Source organism: Cornus florida, unplaced genomic scaffold, assembly GCF_030987335.1.
Source record: "Cornus florida cultivar Cherokee Brave unplaced genomic scaffold, ASM3098733v1 CherokeeBrave_3.0.0_Hap2_Chr07, whole genome shotgun sequence".
NCBI lineage: Eukaryota > Viridiplantae > Streptophyta > Magnoliopsida > Cornales > Cornaceae > Cornus > Cornus florida.
Window position 1 is genome coordinate 18,930,861 of NW_026775577.1, and position 22,771 is coordinate 18,953,631.

The 22,771-nt window shown below is 36.3% G+C and overlaps 2 protein-coding genes across 3 annotated transcripts; both read right to left on the reverse strand.

The window, feature by feature from the left end:
• Positions 1-2,040: 2,040 nt before the first annotated feature.
• On the reverse strand, positions 2,041-11,303 carry LOC132266682 (uncharacterized). The gene is made up of 11 exons (XM_059767642.1): positions 8,509-11,303; positions 8,121-8,231; positions 7,986-8,018; positions 6,435-6,612; positions 6,169-6,350; positions 3,917-4,053; positions 3,739-3,834; positions 2,938-3,007; positions 2,774-2,848; positions 2,640-2,685; positions 2,041-2,482 (listed from the first exon to the last, which is right to left on the reverse strand). Exons 1-11 carry the CDS (start codon positions 9,940-9,942, stop codon positions 2,418-2,420), a joined length of 2,427 nt encoding a protein of 808 aa, XP_059623625.1. The 5' UTR covers positions 9,943-11,303; the 3' UTR covers positions 2,041-2,417.
• A 191-nt stretch (positions 11,304-11,494) lies between these two features.
• LOC132266683 (pheophytinase, chloroplastic) lies at positions 11,495-19,006 on the reverse strand. Of its 2 annotated transcripts, XM_059767643.1 has the most exons (7): positions 18,804-19,005; positions 18,611-18,712; positions 16,929-17,067; positions 16,355-16,525; positions 13,602-13,842; positions 12,618-12,709; positions 11,495-11,968 (listed from the first exon to the last, which is right to left on the reverse strand). In XM_059767643.1, exons 1-7 carry the CDS (start codon positions 18,904-18,906, stop codon positions 11,695-11,697), a joined length of 1,122 nt encoding a protein of 373 aa, XP_059623626.1. In that variant the 5' UTR covers positions 18,907-19,005; the 3' UTR covers positions 11,495-11,694. The 2 variants fall into 2 exon arrangements, with proteins under 2 accessions (XP_059623626.1, XP_059623628.1); XM_059767645.1 differs by lacking the exon at positions 16,355-16,525 and having other exon boundaries at positions 18,804-19,006.
• Between the last annotated feature and the right edge of the window lie 3,765 nt (positions 19,007-22,771).

Below are 22,771 nucleotides of genomic sequence, written 5' to 3' on the forward strand. Positions count from 1 at the left end.
ATTTTTTTTTTTAACCAACTGCTGCAGCATTTGCTCAACTATTTTAAACAAATCGCAACAATAATATTCTCACGTATGCAGACGGCGTCAACGTGTCTAAAATTGTTTTTTACAGATGTTATATTGCCCACGTATGCAGACGGCATCATCGTGTCTAAAAACGTCGTTTCCAGTATTCACCGACGTCTTTGTTATTGATAGGGCAAAATCGCCTCCATCTTTGTCATGGTGCTAAAGTTTTTCAACTAAAATTTCTTTTTTTGAACCAATTTCTCAATTTAAACTTCTTAAACGAGATTCCAACCCTCGACGCATTTCATCCTTGATGTACAACACTCCATGGTCTCGTGTGTTAAGAGTGTTTTTCAATTTATCATGGTGCTTAATTTGAAGTGAAGTTATGAAGAGATCATTGTTCAATGTGGAGTTATGGTGGAGCACGTACGTGAAGACATAATTTTTTTCTCGAATGTTATAAATGAAGACATATTTTGATTACGTGTTAATTACTTGAAGAATTGAGATGTTCGAAATTGCTGATTTTGACTTACCTTTGCCACTGCCAAAATTAAACTGGTTCAAACTGGACGTGTAGTTTTTTGGCTTTGGACTACTGCCAAAGTTGAACTGGTTTAAATGGGGCTGAACTGGTTCAACTTGGACAGTAAGTTATTAGAAACATGAAAAAACAGTTTCCTAATTGGTTTTGGAAGCCAGAAGACTTGAAAAAAACTGAGAAGAAGTTGTACCTGCTATTTTATAGTTGAAACTGATATGTTAACTCCTTATAAGCAAGTTGAAAATACTTGTCTAGCAAGGAATTGGATTTTTAGACTCTATAAATAGAGGTGGGTACGAGAGATTTAGAAGAAAATTGTAGAGAGGAAAAGGGAGTTGAGATTGTAAGAAGGAAAAAAAGTGTGTAATCAAGTTTTTTTTTTTAAAGTAAATTTAGTAGTTCTTCGCCCGTGGAGACAATTTGCCAAATCACGTAAATCCCGTTTTGTTTGTATATGTTTTTCTGTCTGTTATATTTATTGTGATACCGACGACAGCGATTGTGTCATGATGGGCCAATTGCAAGGATGTCAGGACGCCACATGGTCAGAGAAGGAACAGGAAATGCACATGTTGCTGCCTGATGATGTCTTATGTGAGTTATGCAATATCAACGGTTGTTTAGGTTGCAACCTTTTCCAGCCAACCGCTACTAGTATTGCCGTTGCTACTAGTATTCCCGTTGAAGGGGGAGAAAAGGAGAGTAACACCAACAATGGTTGCAACTTTTTCCCGCCAACTATTACTAGTTTTGCCATTGAAGGGGTTGAGAAGGAGGGTAACACCAACAATAGCTGCAACTTTTTCCCGCCAACTACTACTAGTATTGCTGTTGGAGGGGGAGAGAAGGAGACGAACACGAACACAAACATGAACACGAAGAATGAGTACAGGGGAATTCGACGGAGGGAAAAGTGGAAGTGGGGGGCTACCATTGGAGACCCGCAGCAAGAGTTCTACGAGTGGCTCGACGCTTTATATACCGCAGAGGAAGCAGCCGAGTGTAGCAGTACTCATTTGGAAAAAAGTGATGAATTATTTTGGGAAATGCTAGAAGATGATGGCTTTCAAGAATGGTTGAAAATGAATTTTAATTTCCAACATGAAAGCTTCAAATCCCATAGAGAGGGTGGTTGTCTGCGTGTAACATGCTGATTATATATAGCATGTTTTGTCACAGTGCTTAAACGTGTTTGCGGTTGTTAGAAGGAAGAGGTAGTGAATAATAGAGACTAAAACAATTTTAGATTACCTGTTAATATATACTGTGTGTGTATATGCTTTATTATAAATTTGTTATATGTCTCAAGCAAATTTCTACAACAATTAAAAAGTTGGGGCTGGTCATCACTTTTATATGGGAGGTTGAGTGTTCGAGTCTGGTATAACAAAATATGAATGTGTTTAATTTACCATTTTCAAAAAATAAACATAAAAATAAATAATAGTAAAAAAAATGTCTTAGTACTATCCAATTGGAAATAAATTGGAACTTGGGTATTCATAATCAGACTCCTGCTGAATCTGACCCACTGAAAATGGATATAATAGATAAATATACCCTCTGGAGGGAGAGATCTTTTCAAGCTTAAAATCCAAAGTTGGACATATATCAGCAATCAAACATCAACATGATCATCATCATCCATGAATAGTAATGTGTATATTCTGGGTACACATGCACAAAATCTTAGAGAGAGAGAGATCTAAATTGCTTTAACCCACTAGATGGCTCTAAAGATATCATACCATCCTGCTGATTTGTTTTTTAACACCAACAGCTGCAGCCACACTATATCAACAGAAATCTTGGAGATGCATGGCAATAGGGTGTAAATCCCGCGTTCGCCCTGTGAAAACTATGAGCACTGGCGATTGTTGGAAGAACTCTTCCTGTATATGCTCATAAACTTGGCCACAAATTCTGTAACAGTGCAAGGCAATGGAATTAGTAAACGTCTTTATAATTTGAATCAAACATGTTAATTAATCTATCTTCGAATGTCTTCCATTTTTTTTTTCAGATTGCGAGTGATTGTGCCCATAAAGTAATGATATACTTGAATAATTTTCTATATTACCTTCTAATTTTAATAAAGCACTTGTTCCTGTTGGGAGTCTCTTTTCCTGCAGATGAACCTTGAGTTACTCTCCTTCTCATCAAGAAAACATAAACAAGATAAGAGGCCGGAGAAGAAAAAAAAAAAAAACTTACATAATAAGCATGCCAATAATATAGTTCTCTCTTCAAACTGCCCTCAACTCCCTTGAGAAACTGTTCAACGAGCTTCTGCATGTTGGAAACATAACTACATTAAATAATAAAATTTTGGCAATTAACTATGCGAACCATTCTAATTAAACTATAATATGCATTACCTGGAGAATCAGTTTGGGTTGAACAAAATCCAGAAGAAGTTTTTGGATCTTTCCACGTATAAGAAATAATCTGATAAAAGCATACATGTGGAGTGTTAAATTTCATTTTCATAACAAACAAATCAGGAATGTCCATTAAGAAACATCACCATCATCATCCTTGCCTTTTTCCCAAATGAATGGGTTGGCCACATGAAAAATATATATTTATATTATATTGTATATTTGTGCAATGGTTTTTCATCATAGTTCATATATCCTGGTCATTTCCGACATCCTAAATTTCTAACAAGCACAAGCTCCTCAATAAGGCTTGATGCTGGGCCTTCCAGCTGTTACTTGTAATGCACAAAATACTCTGAAGGTCCAACTTACTACTTGGGTACCTACAAGTTCAGCTAGATCACCAAACATCTCCATTGTACGAAATTGGTTGTTTGCCAGATGAGGCATTCCTATAGTTATGTCACCTTCTTGATAGGGAGAAAACAAGGCAAGAGACCAAAATTAGTATTTGAGATTATCCTTCAGTTCACAAGTGAACTGCATTAGATCAACTTGTCATCTATTGCAGTGGAATGCCAACGAGTCTCAAGGTTCACAAGATAAGCAAAAGCTCGTTGAGAGGTTAATACTTCAATATTGTCATTTTCAGTTATCAAACACATTTTTTTTTTAGTAATTACATATATCTTACTTCTGGGGTCAGTAAGCAGAAACTGAAGCTTCAGTGTACCAAAAGTTACCTGTTATCGACAAAGGCAAGACTTTATATATATATATATATAGCTAAAGAAATACCTCTTAGGTAATGGATTAGCTAGGATGTCAGCAGCAAGTTCATCCACAACATCGTCCCATCCAAGTGGAATTGGTTGGTCTTCGACAAAAGGATAGCTATGAGGGCATTACACCCAAGTAAGTAGAGAAAAACTTATAAAATATACAAACACAATATATCTGTTGTTTAAGATCTCACTTGTGTGCTTTGCATGCTTCAAGAGCCATAATTGCTTTCCTTAGATTTTGCTTTGACTTGGAAGCAATCCTATCAGCAAAGCTCATGGATATGTCAAAGTTTTCCTTCCTTGCTATCTGAATAAGAACCTCCATGACCTGAGAAATATGGGGTAGGGGGTGGGGCCAGGGAGAAGAATTAGGAGATAAATTACTTACTAAAAAACAATAGAAGAGAATTTATAGAATTTAGAGTGCAGTAGGACACTGAGAAGACTCTTCAGTGGCAACAGTGAGTCTCAGTCCCTTATTCTATACCATTTGAACATCAAGAGGTTTCTTGACCATTATATATCTAGGAAGCGCGGACACTTCTCTTGGAGTGCCGTGGCAATATCGGACACTTCTCTTGGAGTGCCGTGGCAATATCGGACACTCGGACACGGCTAGAAGTGTCTTGGAATTTGAAGATTTTATTTTCTGGTTGGACACGGCTTAGACACGTTTTGAACACATTCATGACATGGCGGGATGGTTTTTTAATTATTAATTTTTTTTTAAGAAGCCAAATTAGTGATTTTATTCATGATTATATGGATAAAATAACCAAAAAGATTTATTTTATATACATATATTATTATTTTTTACGTATCCAAGCCATATCCATGTCCTACTTTTTTTTAGATTTGTTGTATTGATGTATCCATATCGTGTCGTACCCATGTCCAGTGTCCGTATCTTGCTTCCTAGATATATATCATTATAGTGACCGACTATAGTTGAGTTTCCATTTTGGATATTCCATATTTTTCTTTCAAGATTGGAATACAATCAATGATATTTATACCATATGTTATACGATGTCGTTACAGAAATACAGATTCCATACTGAGATAGAGGGATTGCTATTTAAAGTAGCAGAACATATATTATGAAATACCTACAACCCTTTTCTTTCTTTTAAAATGTTGTTTAAAGTGTGATACAGTTATTCCTTATTTTGGTTAAGTCGGGAACGCCAAATAGACTACCTGCATTTACTGTACCAATTGCAAGAATCTGGGGATCAGGGAGAACTCTTTTTAGACTGAATAAAAAGCTACCATCAAGCCTATTAAATCCTTATTGGATGATTAGAGAAAATAAGGTGTTGTAATGGATTCATAGAAAATAGTGTTTGCAGATTTGATATTTGGGACTTGTTACTTCTTTGAGATCTATTTTATAGAGTAAATCAAGTTATCAATCTCAACCATGTTCTTAACCATAGATGACATTGAAATCTGAAAGCATTAATTGATCATTCATATTATCACCAACTTAACAGATCCTTTCACTGGGATTGTGCTTTTAAAGTTGATAGCTATGCATAGATTTAAATGTGTGTGTTGAGTGCATGTGTGTATCTAGATGTCAGATTCATCCAAGTGTCCAATTTTACTTATTCACCTCTCGGGTGAAATGAAGAGTCGGTGTAACATTAATACCTAATTCATTTGAAACTACAGAGGAACTTATTAAAAGAGCAGCATCTAAGGAACGTCTATTGAATTGGGAACATATTCCTTCTTCCATTACAATCTTAATTGTTCCAAACAGATAACCTACTCTCACTTACTTTTGTGTCTAGCAAGAAAGTTTACTGAAAATTTTCAGTGTCTTTCTAGGTATTATTAGCATGATTCCAGTAAAAGCTTTGTTGAAGTCATGATAACATTCATCATACCAGTTTGTAACCTTAATTTACTGTAGCCACCACCATGATCATCTGACTACAGTCATTTGATGTGACTACTGTTGAATAACCATTTTCAGACTTATATATATAATAAATAATAAATAATAAATAAAAAACATTTTCAGATTTCAAAATAGACAGTGCTAAATATATTATCAACTAATCATTCTAGTTAACCCAATTAAATGGCCATCTCCTCGACTGGACAACAGATCACCAACAAATATAATTCTCTGAAAATAAAAATCTGTCCCTTTGATAGAATGGGTGGGGTTCAAGTCCCCATAAAGGACAAATGGGTGCTTGAGTTTCTTGCCAAGGAAAAAAATTATTATTGGCCCTAAGAAATTACTATTGTATGTGGTGGTTACGCTACTGTTCATACCAACTTTAGATAGCTTGGAATTCCAGATGCTTTAATTCCCTAGCTCCGTGGTCATGCAGTGTAAAGAAACAATAGCATAATGGTATAATTTAATGAATGTGACATAACCAATAAACAACTACACTACAAGATTAATGATTGACACACTTACTTCATGAGTTACGGGGGGATCAACGTTAATAACTTTGCAGCGGTTTTTCACCGGTTCAAGGATGTCTACATCATCTTCACAGCAGAGTATCAATTTACAAGAATCTTTGTAACAGTCCATGATCCATTTTATCAAGTGCTGAATGTTCTCTGCAGCTTTGTCAACCTCATAAAGAACCATTACTGTAATTAACAAGATGGAATCATGTAAAATTTGCATGATTGGATCTTCTTAGAGGAAATCTAACATTCTTAATAGAAATAAACCTTTGTAATCTGCCTTGAAATTAGCATTGCTGATTTCAGGGGTAACTGCATAGTTGCTGTTTATTTCTCTGACTAAACCCATTATTGCATATCTAGCATTAGGTTCCAAGTATACATTCAGCTCAACGTGGTGAGCACTAAAGGCTACTGGAACAGCTACTTGCATCGGTCTTGTTTCCTGTAAATAGAATGGACAGGGTAATAAAAGGCAAATTCATTTAAAATTCGGCATATTGCCCTTAAATTAAATTCATAATGACCTCCACTAGTTTTCTCTTTCACCAATACACAATACTGGAAAGCAATCGTCTCCTATCCTGTTACCAATCTTCAGACAAAAATGTTGCTCCACTTATATGAAAACCCAAAACTTGTTTAAAAACAAATTGGAAGCCAATCCATCACTAGAAACAATTAGCAAGTGATTTTTTGTTTCACCTGACTAGGTTAATAACGAAACTCTAGCAAGACTTATGTGAAGAACTAAATTGAAACATAAGAAAACATAAAATGGATCAGAGAAAGAAACAAATTATGCGGAAAAAATCAAATACAGTTTCTCAGAAAAGATTTCAGGCTTTTGTATTCTCTCTGGTAGTAGCTCCAATTGGAAGTTCCCAACCATAAAATCTTCTACAATCAGAATGAGTATTATCCTGGTAAAAAGAACATTGCAATCGTAGCATTATTTCTCCATGTCAGATACAATAGGACATAAGTGTGTTGGCCCAGAACTCATGTCGCAAATTGCTCTCTTGTCATCTCAGTCCTAAACAATTCTTATTAAGAGCCACTTCGCTGTTTTTGACATGGACACTAGTGCCACATTTTTAAGTTTATTAAGGTATGTGTCTGAATACGCATACATATTATCAAAACGATGCTGAATATTTCAGATTTTATTACTTGCGACCAAATATCAGAATTCTACCAAGGGCCTTGTAACCTAGTGGTATCTCCTTTACCTCCCAAAGTGGATGGTGAGGGTTCGAGTCCCCATAGGGGCAAATGGGTGCATGAGTTTCTTGCCAATGAATATATATATATATATCAGAATTCTGATTCTGGGGAGTTTACAGAGCAATATAAGTTGCTGATATGGTTTTTATTATGTGCAAAGTGAAGGTTGTACAGTAAGAAGAGGTAAGGGAAACTGAAGAAGGCAATAACATATATTGGCAGATACGGGAAGAGAAAAGTTGACCCCTACAGGGGCAGTGGAAAGGCAAACAAGATGTCCTTGTCAGAGAAAAATATAATATTTGATGGTCAACTACATTATGAAAAAAATGTCGAAGAGAGAAAAAAAAATGCTGAAAAGGGATTACTTAACTGACCCTATATAGTTGGGAAGATGCATGTTAAGTTCAGTACAACCTAAATCAAAATACTACAACCTTGTAAAATAATTGTTCACATCTATTTATTAATATTAATAGAAATCAATCTGGAGGTTTGACAAATTCAGCAGACATGTTCTTTTGATAAAATCATCTTGATCTTTCATTGATGGGGACATAAATATGCTGATAAATCTGTCAGAGTCCTTACCTGAATATGGAAGTATCTTAGGTCATGCGATATCTGCCAAAACAAATTACGGAAGTATGGTAAGGCATCCAAAAAGTTATTATTTCAAGGGAAGAATTCTTCAACATTATCGCATTAGATGACCAAGAAACATACATTACGAGCAGAAGTTCCAAAGATCTCACATAGAAAAGCCATTGACAGTGCTTTTTTACCAGAACCAGGAGGTCCCTTGAGGAGAATGTGTGGGCAGACTTCACTGGCCACCTAGAAGACAATGGATTTAAAAATCATATATAAACTATTTATACATAGGAAAAGAACTGCTTATAATGAATTGAGTGAGAAATCAAACTATAGCCATAGATCAATAATGTTAAAACTGCTTATGAACTTTTGTCTCCATCCAAACCCACAGACATGTAAAGCATAAAACTGCAATCATTAAGCTCAACGAATTTAACAGGATAATATTTGCAGAATGCAAAGAAAAATAAGAGCTCAATACTGAATTTAGTGAGAAATCATGGATGAGGTCACTCACAAGTTGCTTGAGTAGTTGAGCTTCTGGTTTGTGGCAGGTGAATCCATTCAATGAACCAGGTCGATACTTGTCAGCCCAGAATTGTCTCAAGTTTTCAACCACAAATGCCTTCTCAATAAATGAGGATTCATCGATATCTCTATTCTTTTCAGGGGATTTTGAGGTCCTGCAAGAACCCTTCCTGATGCAAGAAAACCATGCTTCTTTTTGGCTCTTCTGTCTGTTGACTGTGAATTTTCTCGAGCTTCCAGTCGTCCTGTCACTAGCGTCACTCATCTTACTACCAATACTCTGCCTGCTTACAGCAAAGCTGGAGGCTGTAGTTGTTTGTGTTAGAATAGTGCTAGAAGAAATCCCTTGGGCATTATGATCAAAACTGCCACTTGCTTTGCTTCCTTGAGGCGGAGCAGAATCTCTTTCGGTGAACATTTTAGGCTTTGAGCTAAATCTGTTTTCTCCACCTCCATCTTTTGGAAAGATAATCTTCTGCATGGTCAAGGGTGCATAGGTTCGAGAAAAGAAAATATCACCTGGTGAAATGGAGTCTGTGCTTTCAAAAGTTGGAGGATCAGTGACTGGAAATCTAGCAACCTTTGCGTTAGCAACCATTTCGTTGATTTCACCGACTGAAGGAGCATTTGTATGAGAAGTTTCCCTCTCTTTCAGAGACACACCCCTAGCCAATGGGGAGGGTGCCCTATCCCCTTTTTTCATCTGCTGGTCCTTTTCCCTTGCTTTCGGTCTAGAAGCCGATAATGATCTATGGCTATAGTTCAATTTCTCACTCACTTTACTAATCTCATTAGGCTGGGAATGACCTTCCTTTTCCTCAGTACCAAGAGGTTTATTAGGTTGTCTGTGGTTTTGCTTTCTATTCGAACCCAAAATCTCTTTGTCATCCAAAACATGATTCTCTCTCACTGGTTTATGTGGAGACACATGTGGTCTCCGACGCTCAGATTTTGAAAAGGGACTGATATTTTTACGATCAGACCCTGGTTTGGACGAAAAGGGACTAACATTTCTAATGGGTATAGGTGAATGGACATTACCATCATCTCTAGTTGGCTTGTATGGGGACTTACTGTGGCTCCTTCGAGCCAGGCGGGTCGCTGCAGCCTCAGTAGGAGAACGAACTTCACGTTCAAACTTGGCAGGCCTCCAGCTGGGTTTCAAAGGACTGACATTTCTGTCTCCATCCAAAGCCATATTTGTGGACTTCAAAGGGCTGACATTTCTGTCTCCATCCAAAGACATCTTCAGCCCTTCAAAACCCAAATCTCCATTCCTTTTATTCGGGTTGTGCCATGGAGTTTCGATCTCATTCCATTCAGTCTCCGTATCAGATGGTTCATACCCACTCCGCCTCTGCTTCAAGGCCGACAACAAGGATTGAGGCCGAGATGTTCTGCTATTTCTCAATGAATTCTCCATCTCTCCCAACAATGATCAATCTTCGGAAAAAGTATAAATCGAATCAAAATTCGAATATCAGCACATAGTCTGACTCTAAATTGAATCAAACACTTGGTGGGCAGTTTGAAGACATGGGTAAGAAGGTATTCGATGTTCTGTATAGTTGTGCCTCGAAGTGCATGAATGTTGATGATGACGAGAACAAGGGCATATAGGGTGACAAACATTCTTAAATTTAAAGAATTGATGTTTACAAAGTAGAGACATTGGTGAAGACGATGTCGATGCCGTTTGTCCAGAAGATATGAGCTTTTCAACAGCGAATGTCCAACAATGAAGACACGTCTGTCCTGTAACTTCCAAGTTCACCATCGACAACATCTCTCTCTGTATATTCATGTATGTGTGGCTGTGTGTGTATTATATATATATATATTGTTTGTTGCTGTGAATAAGGTACTAAGTGGCATTCCAATATTGGATAATTTTGGATCTCTGGAGCCGAATATGTTCCTCGTACTCCATCAAAGAAATTTACTTGTCTTATTGTTGACAATTAACTTTGTGACGGACAAATGGATTTATATTTTTCCTTCAATGCAGACGGTTCTCGGTAGCAGCAAGGCTCTCTTATATCAGGGCATGTTTTGGATATATGTACCTTACTACACCAACAGTATGTGGACCCCACATGATTAATTTTGAGTCGGAATCCTTTGAAGTACAGGTATTATGTATGTCTGCAGCATCAGACAATTTACATCATTTACTGATTACAAGTGTCAGTCATGTGAATCGTCCTATGCATTACAGAACTTATTGTGCTCTATTGCACCTGATTCACTCATTTAATACTAACATGGCAAAGCAAGGGTTATGTTGTAAAAATGAGAGCTAAGATCATTTGTGGTACTATATTGTTTTGGATGGCTCATATCACTTCACTGGGTAGCATATGAAATGATTTACACCAACAAATTGAATCTCACATACTCCAAGTTAATGACGTATGTCTTTAACAATGTGAAAGTATTATTCTTTCTATAAAAACAATGTGTTTGGAGGTGTGAAGAAAAGGGGATGTGATTATAAAAGACTGAAATCGGATCTTTTGCTAATTGCAGAAATTAGTTTGGGCGAAAAGTATGAGATCAGAGGACGTTTGAAACAAGGCAATTTCAGCTGGCAGAATTCAATTCACCAAAGGGTCTTAACTACCCAAGTCAGCTGAGCAACTGAAGTCACTTCCAACCTTGCTTTAATGTAACCCAAATTTCATATGATTGGATCTCCATGAATGAATATGAGATCAAATTTCTTGGTGTTGTAGTTCTTGGGATTCAATCATTCAACCAGACGAATGAATATAAGCTCAAGTTCTTGCAGTTATGTTGATACAAGTCAACCAATGACAGCAATGAGCATTTTAGTTACCCTAATTTGGATCTTGAGCTGATGACTACATTATAGCACAATGCATGATATCAGAAATACAAATTCAATTTTGCATTAGAGATTTAAATTTTCCTTCTCGGTTCTACACGCACCACAAGTTTCGAAACCTCAATCAAAGGTGAAAACAAATGCTTCACATTCAAAAAGATGATTATTGTTCCTCATACAACGTGGGATGATGAAACTTCCTCCTAGTCATCATCAGCCAAATAATTTTCTTGTCATGACCGAACTTCTTATCTATGAGTATACAATTTGTTAAAAGTAAAACCTTAACGCAGAGGTGAGCAGTGTGCGCGTAGAACTGGGGTGTGTTCACTGTGCTTGAAGAGAGAATTTAGATGTGAAAGTCGACAACCAGTCCACTAAAGCATTATTGACAAGCTCTGGGACTTCATCATGTGGACAATGCCCGGCCTGTAGGTTAACAACGGTCGTGTTTGGGTAGAACTCTTTGATTCGAATAGCCTTGGCAGGACCCACCCAAGGATCTAAGTCGCCCCAAAGCAACAACAGTGGGCAAGATAATTTGCTTAAGAGGCTATCTAATGTGTACTTGGTCTGATTCGACATAAACCGCGACATTAGTCTGCAGATAAACAGGAAGAACATCAAAAATCATGAACAGAGAAATGGAAAAGCATTGAAGGAGCACGTTGCCCATACCATGTTTAAGGGGCTGACTAGAAAACACAAAAAGGGGCAAATCAAGTTTATAGTCAGTCCCGGCAAGCAAGTTTTTTTTTTTTTGATAAGTAAAATTTTATAAAGAAAGCGCTCGGAAGGGGAGCAAAACCCAAAGACAAACAAAAGGCCAAGAAGCGCCTCAAGCCTTCAAAGAGGCCAAAAAAAACAACAATCTCCTCTATAGATCTATAACAAGTATAACGGGACCAACAATAGGTTTTGAAAACTAGCCGAAATACCAAAGATTCTATGCTGTTTTAAACTAGTGTACACAATGCTGATGCCAACCACTAACTTTCAGATTGAGTTCATTGTTAGTTGTATCAATCTAGCTCAACCAATCAGCGACTTCCTAAAACAACTCCCAATGATCAATAACCATTCAAAGGATTGATATTGTAAATAATGATACCATCAGGAGGATGGATATGCTTCAAACTAAATCATCACATCCATAGCATTCTCCTCCTAACTGTGAAGTTTCTAGAGAAAAATTAAATTTTCATTTAAAATCCAAATGGATGAAATCGCTTGGTCTCTTACACCCATACCTGTAATAAACTTCTCCTGCATTCGGATCAGCAGCTGGTCTTGTTATTGATTCCACAAGATAGTCGTCCACATTGGCGTTATTAACATAAACCTGCAACAAAGAAAAGCATGCTCTTGTCTCATGTACAAAGACATGGAGATTAACATTGAAAAATGCAATAAAATGTTAAATTCACAATAGGATGGTGTATGATGGGAAGAGTCCAACTCCCTCCCTGTAGCATCGCATGTTTCACATGGAGGGTTAATGATTCACCACTCGAAGAGCTTTGCTGCGGTTAATTCCCAGAAGGAAAATGGTTCCTCAACAAAAAAGCTATCCTATTTATCATTCACAAAGAATGATGAGATCATAGAGAACCAATATAAGGATGAAAGAACCTCAATCAATCATCCAAATAGAAACACTGCCAAGATGCTTCTACAGAGTGCAGTATCAGCATCTAAGTTTGACGTGTAGGATTCTTGAAGCAAGGATAGTCACCTTAACCCAATTTATAGTGTGCATGTACATCTGGTGAAGATCCACAAAGAATCCTTCTTCCCAGCAGAGAGGATGACCACAAATCTTTAGTAGTGTTTACAGAAACTATTTGCAAGTCCTTTTTTTTTTTTTTTTGGGTTAGGTAAGTACTCGCGCGCTCACTTCACAAATTGCCCACTACAGGGCTAGAACGCCTCACCTCCCCTTTGAGGGAGGAGAGGTTAATACCATTGGGCTAACAGCACATTGGTTTTGCACTCATATTCTTACTAAGCTTTCAAAAAAGAAGAAGAAGAATCAAATTTGATTAGGAAGTACCCCCATGTAGATGAGTAGACATCTCTGGTCATTTTGTGTTCAGCTCTCGAGGGCATCGAACCTCCACCCCCGACTTACCCGATACTCATGGTCTGGGATGATTACAGGAATCCAAAAGAGGGTTTATTTGGGGGAAAAATAAATAAATAAATAAAATTGAATTAGGAAGGAATTGACATACACTCTTCAAGACAGATTCAATACGAGATGGTTGCTTTGCTTGCCAGAACAAAAATCCAAGAACTACCCGCTGAAAAATTTCCTTCAATGGCTTCAGGATAAACTTCTGTAAGACTGTTTCTTCAGATTCATTGGTTTCAGCGTTTGCATTTTGAAACTGTCCTGCAGAGTTTAGTAGTGCTACTCCTACAACTTGCTCAGGCAGCCCTGCTGCACCCGCCAAAGCAGTAAATCCTCCAAGGCTGAAAATTATCATTGGTAACATGGTCATCAATTTCAAATCATTATAATATAGAATTTCACAAAAATAACTCTCAGGACACACAGATAATTAGCAACATGAAAATGGAGATATTCAGAAAGGAGTCAAAATCTTAAACACCCTATAGCACGCAATTGGAAATCTTATTTTGAAGTGAAATAGAAAATAAAACGGCGACTTTGATGTGCAAGTAAAATTGTCATATATGTACATGATATGGAGAATGTAGAAAAGGTGAAAGAAAGCTAAGGTTTAGTCTCAGGCATAAGCATCAATGGCCAATGATTTTGTCAGGAAAGGCTGGTAATCAGACTGATGCTGCTGCAAATAAAAGGGAAGACCAGATGGACAGAAAATGAGGTGGTGAAATAGATGTGTCAGCCAATGGCTAAAATTTTAAAAAACCATGGACCTAGACAGGTGCAGCAGTGAATAGGGTATCCATAGCTGAACAAGATCCCTTGGGTAAGGCTTTATTGACTTGAATATGAGTATGGTTCAGGTGCTTGCTTATTTGACAACCACCACATAATCACAGGCCAAACCGGCTTCAAAATATTTTAACTGCTTCCTTCAGCAATATCTTTGATCAGCAAATGATAAGCTGATAGTGAGAGCAATCAATCCTGGAGGTTCCTAGTGCAAGATACTATAAATTCACCCCACTAGTGGTTTCGATTATCCCCTACAGAATAATATTAGTTGCACATAAATTCCATTCATATACTTCTCAGCAGTAGCCCGGCAATGTAGTTATTGAAACTCTAGGAGAATGTTAGGGGCTGGAAAGGATTAGTCGCTTTAAAACCCTAGCTTTTCAGGCTGAGATATTTAGCATGAAAGAATCGCCGAAAGAATGTGCTTTAAGACCTAAGATCATTTGAATATTCTAATAGAACCAGGGCAAAAATATTGGCATTGTGTCTTTTAGGAAGAGGACCTGGGTCCATGTGAATGGATAGAGATACACCACTCACTTGAAAAAATAACATTATTAATATAAAATAATTGAATGGAACATAAACTTTCAAATGAGACAGAAACTAGCTGGCATTATTTATAGCCCAGCAAAGAGAATTTGATCATAATTGAAGCAATAACATACTTTAATCATGGACCAAAAAAGAAGAAGAAGAAGAAGTACTCATTCTAGCCATTTTATTTAACAACTTATTCTTCCCCATTCTTTTATGGACAAGAAACACTATATGACCTATTCTTCAAAATAATCTTCTTTCAATTTAAGAGACCCATATTGCTAGTGGTCGTAATAGTGTTTCTATAGGCATGTAAGCTATAAATCTCGAGTAGTCCAGAAGAGGGACTTTTAAGATTAAGATTGTAAGAAGGGGTGTGCAACTAATGTAGCCATCCCTCAGGCGAATAATATCACACTTACTTCAAAGTTCAAACAAGGTGCATGTCTCGGGATAATGGAATAAAAATGGGGTAGTTGGTGGAAACTGAATTTGGTTACTTTTTAGTTTCAGTTATGGCTTCAATAACCCAAACAAAACCCATAGAAATTGTCATTACATAAATTTAATTTTAATTACATTGTCACCTTTAATTACAAATATATAATATTCGTTAACATAAAAACATTGGCTCAGAGTTCTTTGATGTCCCAATTCTAACAAGAATGCTATTATAATAATCGGCATCGATTTGATTAGATGGACAGAAATAGCATATATTCGTAACTATAGCTACTGAGAAATGCTGCTAAAGTTTATATTTTCCCTTCTTCATGGGGATTCAAACTATTTAGTATGAGAATACATCAAGATTGGAGTCTACTTAAAACATTAGTCATACTTAGACATGGAAACGTGGCAAGAATTGATAGCCAAACTGTGGAGTGTGGTCTATCGGCATATTCACACATTTGAAAACTTTATGCACAATTATCCTTACATACTTAATAGGTATATTTGCCAGAAAAAGGACGAAATTAAAAGTAAATGCTTAGTTGAATGACTCTAAGGGGGTCCTCAAATTTACTTCTTTAACCTCAAAGATAGATGTCTAAGTTGTTCTGGTGGCAATCTATGATTCTATGTTACATGGACTTGGGTATGTGAGTTGGGTGCGGGTATATATCCACGCGTTGGATGTTTCAAATCTCTAAACAAAAAGACACATGGACACTGCTAATAATTATTTTATTTAACAATTTTATTTTGTTTTATAGGTAAAATAATGTCTTTATGTAACATAGTGTGCAATATTGGAATTTCACTCATTTTGAAACAATAATATAATAAAATTGAATTACTGGACATGGTTTTTAGGTGCATGTCCAGCCAAAGTGTCGTATACATATTCCATACCCAAAGTCCGAGCAATATGCATTGGACACAGTACTTCACCTACTATTGAAAAGTCCATGTAACATAGGTGGCAATCACCCATGCAAATAAAATTTGGAAAGTCCAAGGAAAGATAAATCTTGATCACACAAGAAGGTAAAATCAATATGCATCTTTTACCTGTTTCCAACTAAAACTGCAGGTTTTTTCACTATCTCTTTCAAGAAATCCACGACCTGGTCTCTCCACACCAAGGCATCATACTCAATAATTGCTTTCTCACTCCAGCCAAACCCTAATAAGTCGATGGCATAAACCTTATAGTTTTTAGCCAATTCTGGTATGTTGTACCTAAACATAAATACGAGAAAAAACCTCATCATAAAATTTTCGAGCACAATGCTGTATCTTTCCAATGCGATTAAAGAAATTTTTTAACACCAACTTGAAATTTTCAGTGGAAGTATAAAATTTATGTGAATTCAGTCTAAAAAAAGGCATATTATACATGATACAGTCACAAATCCTCTAATCCCTCAAATTCTGCAGCAAAATTATAGCTGCCTAGATTGGAGGCAATGAATCATCTACTTATTTCCAGATGATTCAGAACAGTAAGTCATGGAAAATAAGTTTTCTTAACTTTTTAATCACTAATTTTACAAGAATAAATGCACTAACCGTCCACTGAAAGTTCTTGTTACATGTTAATTTATATGATGAAAACTGGATTTATGGATGAAAAGCAGCAAACCTCCAATGAAATGCAGAAGCACCAAAGCCATGAATGAGCACAATAGGAAAACCTTCTCCTTCTTCTACGTAATGTATTTTGTGACCTCGCCATGTCCAGAAATTGTAGCCCTCCGTCTTGAATGGTAATCTCTCCAAACCTAAAGAGTATAATTTAACCGATATCTACATATGTAAGCACATCAACTTCAGATATAATCTAAAAGCAAAATACAAGTAAAAAAATGAATACACTATCCAAAAATATTATGAGAGTTGAAAGAGAAAACTACAAAAACCGAATGCATTTGTATAATTCTAGGAAATTCAAAATGGCACAGAATTTCAGATCTCGATAAAACAGTTTTAAAAAGAAATAAATGATTTGTGGACATATATAAATATTTTGCAGATCTCAATGTGGGTAATAAGGGGTCATTGCACCAAGCAATTGTGAGAAGTTTGGGTATAAAATGTAAAAAAAGTGATTAGAGGATAAGAACAAACACCTTGTGCAGATTATGTTCGAATGTTAGGGCTGTTTCTTGTTTAATTCTCCCATACCCCGCGTTGAGTGAAGGAACATCCAGGTAATGTCCCGTTACATTACTAAATGCCTAATATATGCATGAGAAAAACCCTATAGAAATTAAAATTAAAATTATCAATTTATTGACTTGTGAACCGTACACATATTGGCAAAGGCACAGCAGTTATATACCATGTAGTGAACTGCTATGTAATTGAGCTGCATCCATATTTTCATTGCAGAATGTTTTCCATATCAATTAGTTCTCAAATAAAAGAATTAAAGAACCCTCAGTTTATGTCAGAATCTTTGTCTCTAATGAGAACAGTAGATGATAGAAATGACTCTCCATCCTAAGTCACATTTTATCATTCTACAACGGCCTAAAACCCCATCATATTGAATCCATTTGTACATCAATGCCTGCAGTATCAATTAAATCCTAAATAACCATAGAATCAACTTGTTTCATCATATTCTAATTTTTCTTAAAGTACACAAATAAATGCAGAACTCATGATTCTCCTCTAACAAAAACAAAAAAAAAAAATTATGTAACACCAATCTAATAAACTTAGCAAATTATATTCATAATTCCCCCATAACTACATTGGAACAAATTCTTTTAACAATTTAATGAGTATTTCCAGTGCTCTTTTGATTGCTTCCACAGCCATTTGAACCTTTTGAATGCCATTTTCAGTTGAAAGTGTTGAAGAAACCAAATACATTTCCAGACTAAGACTTCCTGATGCATCAACTTCGCACAATTTTTAAGCAAAAAATAAGCAAGAGTACATTGACAAACCTATTTCCATATCATGTAACACTATCTATAATGACTAAGGCGCTGTTTCATAAAATCGAAAATTAAGTCCTGAAAAATTTAAGAGCTGAATTTCAAGTGATTAAGTTTTTAGGTGGTAGTTAAAAATTGAGATATATATATATATATATAATAGTGTGTGTGTGTTTAAGTGTTGAACATTCATCAAGTGAATTACTGTCACCTAAAATTTTACTTCATTTTAAGTGGTGCTTAAGTCAAATTGGTTTATCTAGGTTATCAAACAACACTTAAGTGTGATATATGTGCCTGCGCCCCTATAAACACAAACACACACACACTATATATATATATAGATATAGATATAGAAATAGAGAGAGAGACTGGCCTTGAGTGGGTTCAGCAACCAAAGTCGAACCCATAACTGAAGCTCCAGCAGCGACAATTCCTCTCATAGCGAAACTCCTCCTATTTAATTCGCATTTGCTTCCTTCAAGCACAGATAGAGAGATGTTGAAGATTAGCATCATATCATCCAATAAATAGATAAATTAAGGAAAACATTAGAGTTCAAAACTTACTGTGATGATAAATTCTAGAAGGCACAGTAAATCTGTCGCCGATTGGGTTGAACACCCCTGTTCTGACTGTATGCGGTACAGTGAAACATGAAGAAGACGACATCGAATCACCAAATTAGCTAAAACCCTAGTCCAAGAAGCCCCAGATTGAGCTCGAGAAGAGAAATATAGGGATAAGAACAGACATTTATATGAGTAACAACGAAGAAGAGAAGATTTTTTAACGTTGCAATTTGAAGTTACGTTTATGTATTGTGTGGTCGGCATGTCGTTTGAAGTAGTGGCGGACTTGAGGCCAAGTCGTTTGTTTCCCGGGAAAATTATGTACATGAGTCTTAAAAAAAAAAAAAAAACACACACACACACACGATTCCAAAATATAAGTAATATAATTAAATATATTTAAGAGTATTAGGCAAATATTCCTTAATTTTATTGCTAGAAATCTAAATAATTATTAGTAATATATATATTTAAGCTGGAGTAGTTTGGACTCATCTCCTTAAACTTTTACATTTCACCATTAACCTCATTCCAGTTTGGTAAGAAATAAATCATAAAAGTAAGTAAATTTCTAATCTTAGTTCGTTATTGCTTTTTCCTTTAGAAAGTCTCTACTTAACTGAATTTTTTTTTTTTTAATACAAAAATTGTTCTTGGTCTATTGGAGTCAATAGAAGGTAGATACTGTCTAACACTCCAACAAAATAAAAATATTGTGAATTTTGTGGGGGGGGAGAGAATGGGTGTGAGACAATCACTTTACTAACATTGTCCTTTGAATACACATAAAGGTACTTTTTAATATTTTTTAAATATTTAAATGTACGAAATGTAAACAATTTTTTTTTTTTTTCAAAATATGAAAGGTAAACAGTGAATAGTGTATGAAGTTGGTATTTTTTTTTTTTCGGTAATTTGCATGCTCAAACAATAGAAAAGTATTGTTGGGTAAGTTTGTCTTCTTGTAAATTGGAGGTAATTTTATTTTTATCAGGGTTGAATAACAAAAAGGTATTATTGGCTAGTCATGGAATCCATGCTATTCTGTACCAGCTTGCCGTCGACTGTCAGCGACAAATTCTTGGATGGCATTGAAAATGTCATGGTGTGCCACATTAATGGCAGTTTGGTTCCTCTTCTCAAGAATGCTGGTGTTGTCTGGCTCCGAGTCCTCATTCGCCGGAATATCTGACCCACTCCGCCAGAATATTTTTGACATTGCAGTGGTTTGTGTCTTTGTGGATTGGATGATAGTATTGTCTTTGCCCATTCTTTTATTTAAATGACATGAAAACGTTGATAGCTTGAAAGCAATTTGCTTCCTTATTGCATGCTAATTTCTTTTTGGAAATGAAAAATATACTCGTTACTACTCTTTAGTTTGCTCCCATGTCTCAACAATGTTTCACTCAAATTATTATAAAATTTTAATATTTTCATTTTCTTACATCATAAAAATTTGAGCATTTTCAATTTCTTTTTTCATGGAAAAAAAGTAATGGATACATATATAATGGTGATGTTCATCTTAAAAATGCATTATTTGAATATGCAAAAGTATGACAATCGAGGTCACGCAAAAGACATTTGGGATTGATTGCACAAAAGTCAAATTTTATTTTATTTTTTGCTTCTTTTAAAATTCATGCAAAAATGTCTTGATTGTTGTATTTTGGAGACTTATTTCTACGAAAAATAACAAAAATGACATTAAAAGTAGGGATGCCAACGGGGCGGGTTTGGAGCGGGTTTCCCTAAATCCCACCCCGCCCCTTTTAATTTTTGTCAAGTCCATGCCCGCCCCGAGACCCGCGACGGGTTAAATTTTCATATCCAACCCCGCCCCGTTAGGAAATACTGTGCCCCCGTGCCCGCCCCACTAACAAATTTTTTTCTCCCACTTTTTGGAACTTAAACTCCTGCTATTTAAATGTGCAAAGCCTAGAAATGACACAACATAAATAAAATTATGTATTCTAACAAAAATAAAAAAAATAACATGCACATAACATAATTCAAAGAATATAATAAACAAAAATAAAAATTTAATACAACCAAATCACAAGAAGTTCTAAGCTCCAACTTCCACCATAACCAAAACAAAAGCAAATTTAATACCAAATTTACATCCCAAATTAGGATTGTAAGAGATGGGTTGGGTAAGCCGCTAAAATAACTTATTAATATATATATATATATATATATATATATATATATATAGTTATATGCGGGGCGGGGCGGGGCCCCTAGGATATGTATATTGAACCCTTACCCGCCCCGTGACCCTCGACGGGTACAAAATTTGTATCCATGTCCGCCCCAACGGTATAATAAGTGTTCCCATATCCGTTATTAACGGGGCGGAACGAGGCAGGGCCCCGGCGGGGCGGTAAAAATTGACATCCCTAATTAAAAGGCTGCAAATACAAACAAATCATATGAAAAATGAAAAAGGTTGATGGGTTTTTAGGAATGGCTTTTGTGATTTTGTATAAAATGTTGTCTACTTTATATTCAAATCCAATAATTAAGAGTTGTAATTTGCCATCAAGATGCCAACAATGAAACAAATGACTTGTGAAAAGAGACTTTGCTACCTTCATACAAAATGTTATTTATTTTAGGGTTAATTATAACGACACCCCCTGAGGTTTGACATATTGACAACCATATACAATTTAGCTCTTTTTTGGACAAAGACACCCCCTGTGATAATTTTGATCCAAACAAGCCCATAAAATGTTTGAAAAGACGAAATTGCCCTTTAATATTTAATTCATTTTATGGTAAAATATCAAAACTCATGAAAAGTCAAATTTGCCCTTATATATATACATTATATACATTATTGCCCTTATATATATACATTATATACATTATTGCCCTTATATATAGATATGTATATGTATATGTATATGCATATGTATATGGAAGAGCAGTGGGGAAGATAGAGCACCAGCCGCCACCACCCTCATCGATGCCGCCACACCCAATTCCCTAACCTCCTCCCGCCACCTAATTGAAGACAACCCAAGAAAAAACCCACCCCTTCGATTTCACCCCACCACCACTCACCACTACTTAGGTTTCCAATCAAACCCCAATTGATTAGTGGCCATCTGAGACTCTTGGTCCGCCGCCGGCGACAATAGACCCTTCTGTCCTTCCTCTCAACGACCACAAAAGCTTTCACATCTCCAATCAAAATCAACCGAATCACCACTCACCACCATCGACACCGCTATTGTCATCAATTTCGCCGCCGTGGATCGTCAATGGAGATGATCCATCTTGGCCACTGGCAAGGTAGATGAAGGCATGTGAATCCGTTTGTCCAACGGATTTCTTGAGACAATAAAATGTTTTCAACAACAAGTGGAAGCTTCGACTTGCACCATCTCTCGTCAACCACGGTGCCGTCACCGCCATCATCTCTCTGCACCCACTGCCATAACCACAGCCACCACCACCGTCCACAACTAGGGCTACAAACCAACCACAAATTTTTCTTCTTCCCTTTCTTGCACACACACACAAACATATATACGTATACATAGAGAATTGAAATTGCTTCTTCCCTTTCTTGCGCGCATACACACATAGATACATATATACACAAACAAATTGTGTTTCTTCCCTCTCTTGCACACACACATACATAGATACATATACACAGACACACACATATAAAGAAACCCACCCGAAATTGCACAGAAATTGGGGATTTGTAATTTCTCCATCAAAACGAAGACAAATAATTGAAATCGCCACCACTGCAACCACATATCTAAGCGCAAACGAGCCGCCACCGCTGAGGACGATGACGACGACTCAACCTTCCTCGACCTTTCCCTCATCAAAGTTATTGACAAATCCCAAAATGGCATCGTAGGGCTGTGATATCTCTCTTTCCATTTTGTATTTTGTGATATTTGGTAGGTCTATTTCGAGCACCATGGTGGTGG

Coding starts and splice junctions, on each gene's coding strand:
- LOC132266682 (XM_059767642.1), bottom strand. CDS start 9,942: ATGGAGAATTCATTGAGAAATAGCAGAACATCTCGGCCTCAATCCTTG. Junction 6,613..7,985: donor TAAGATACTTCCATATTCAG/GTAAGGACTCTG, acceptor TTCTATTTACAG/GAAACAAGACCGATGCAAGT. Junction 6,351..6,434: donor TTTCAAGGCAGATTACAAAG/GTTTATTTCTAT, acceptor TGTTAATTACAG/TAATGGTTCTTTATGAGGTT.
- LOC132266683 (XM_059767643.1), bottom strand. CDS start 18,906: ATGTCGTCTTCTTCATGTTTCACTGTACCGCATACAGTCAGAACAGGG. Junction 18,713..18,803: donor TTCTAGAATTTATCATCACA/GTAAGTTTTGAA, acceptor CTGTGCTTGAAG/GAAGCAAATGCGAATTAAAT. Junction 17,068..18,610: donor GGTTGCTGAACCCACTCAAG/GCCAGTCTCTCT, acceptor TATACTCTTTAG/GTTTGGAGAGATTACCATTC.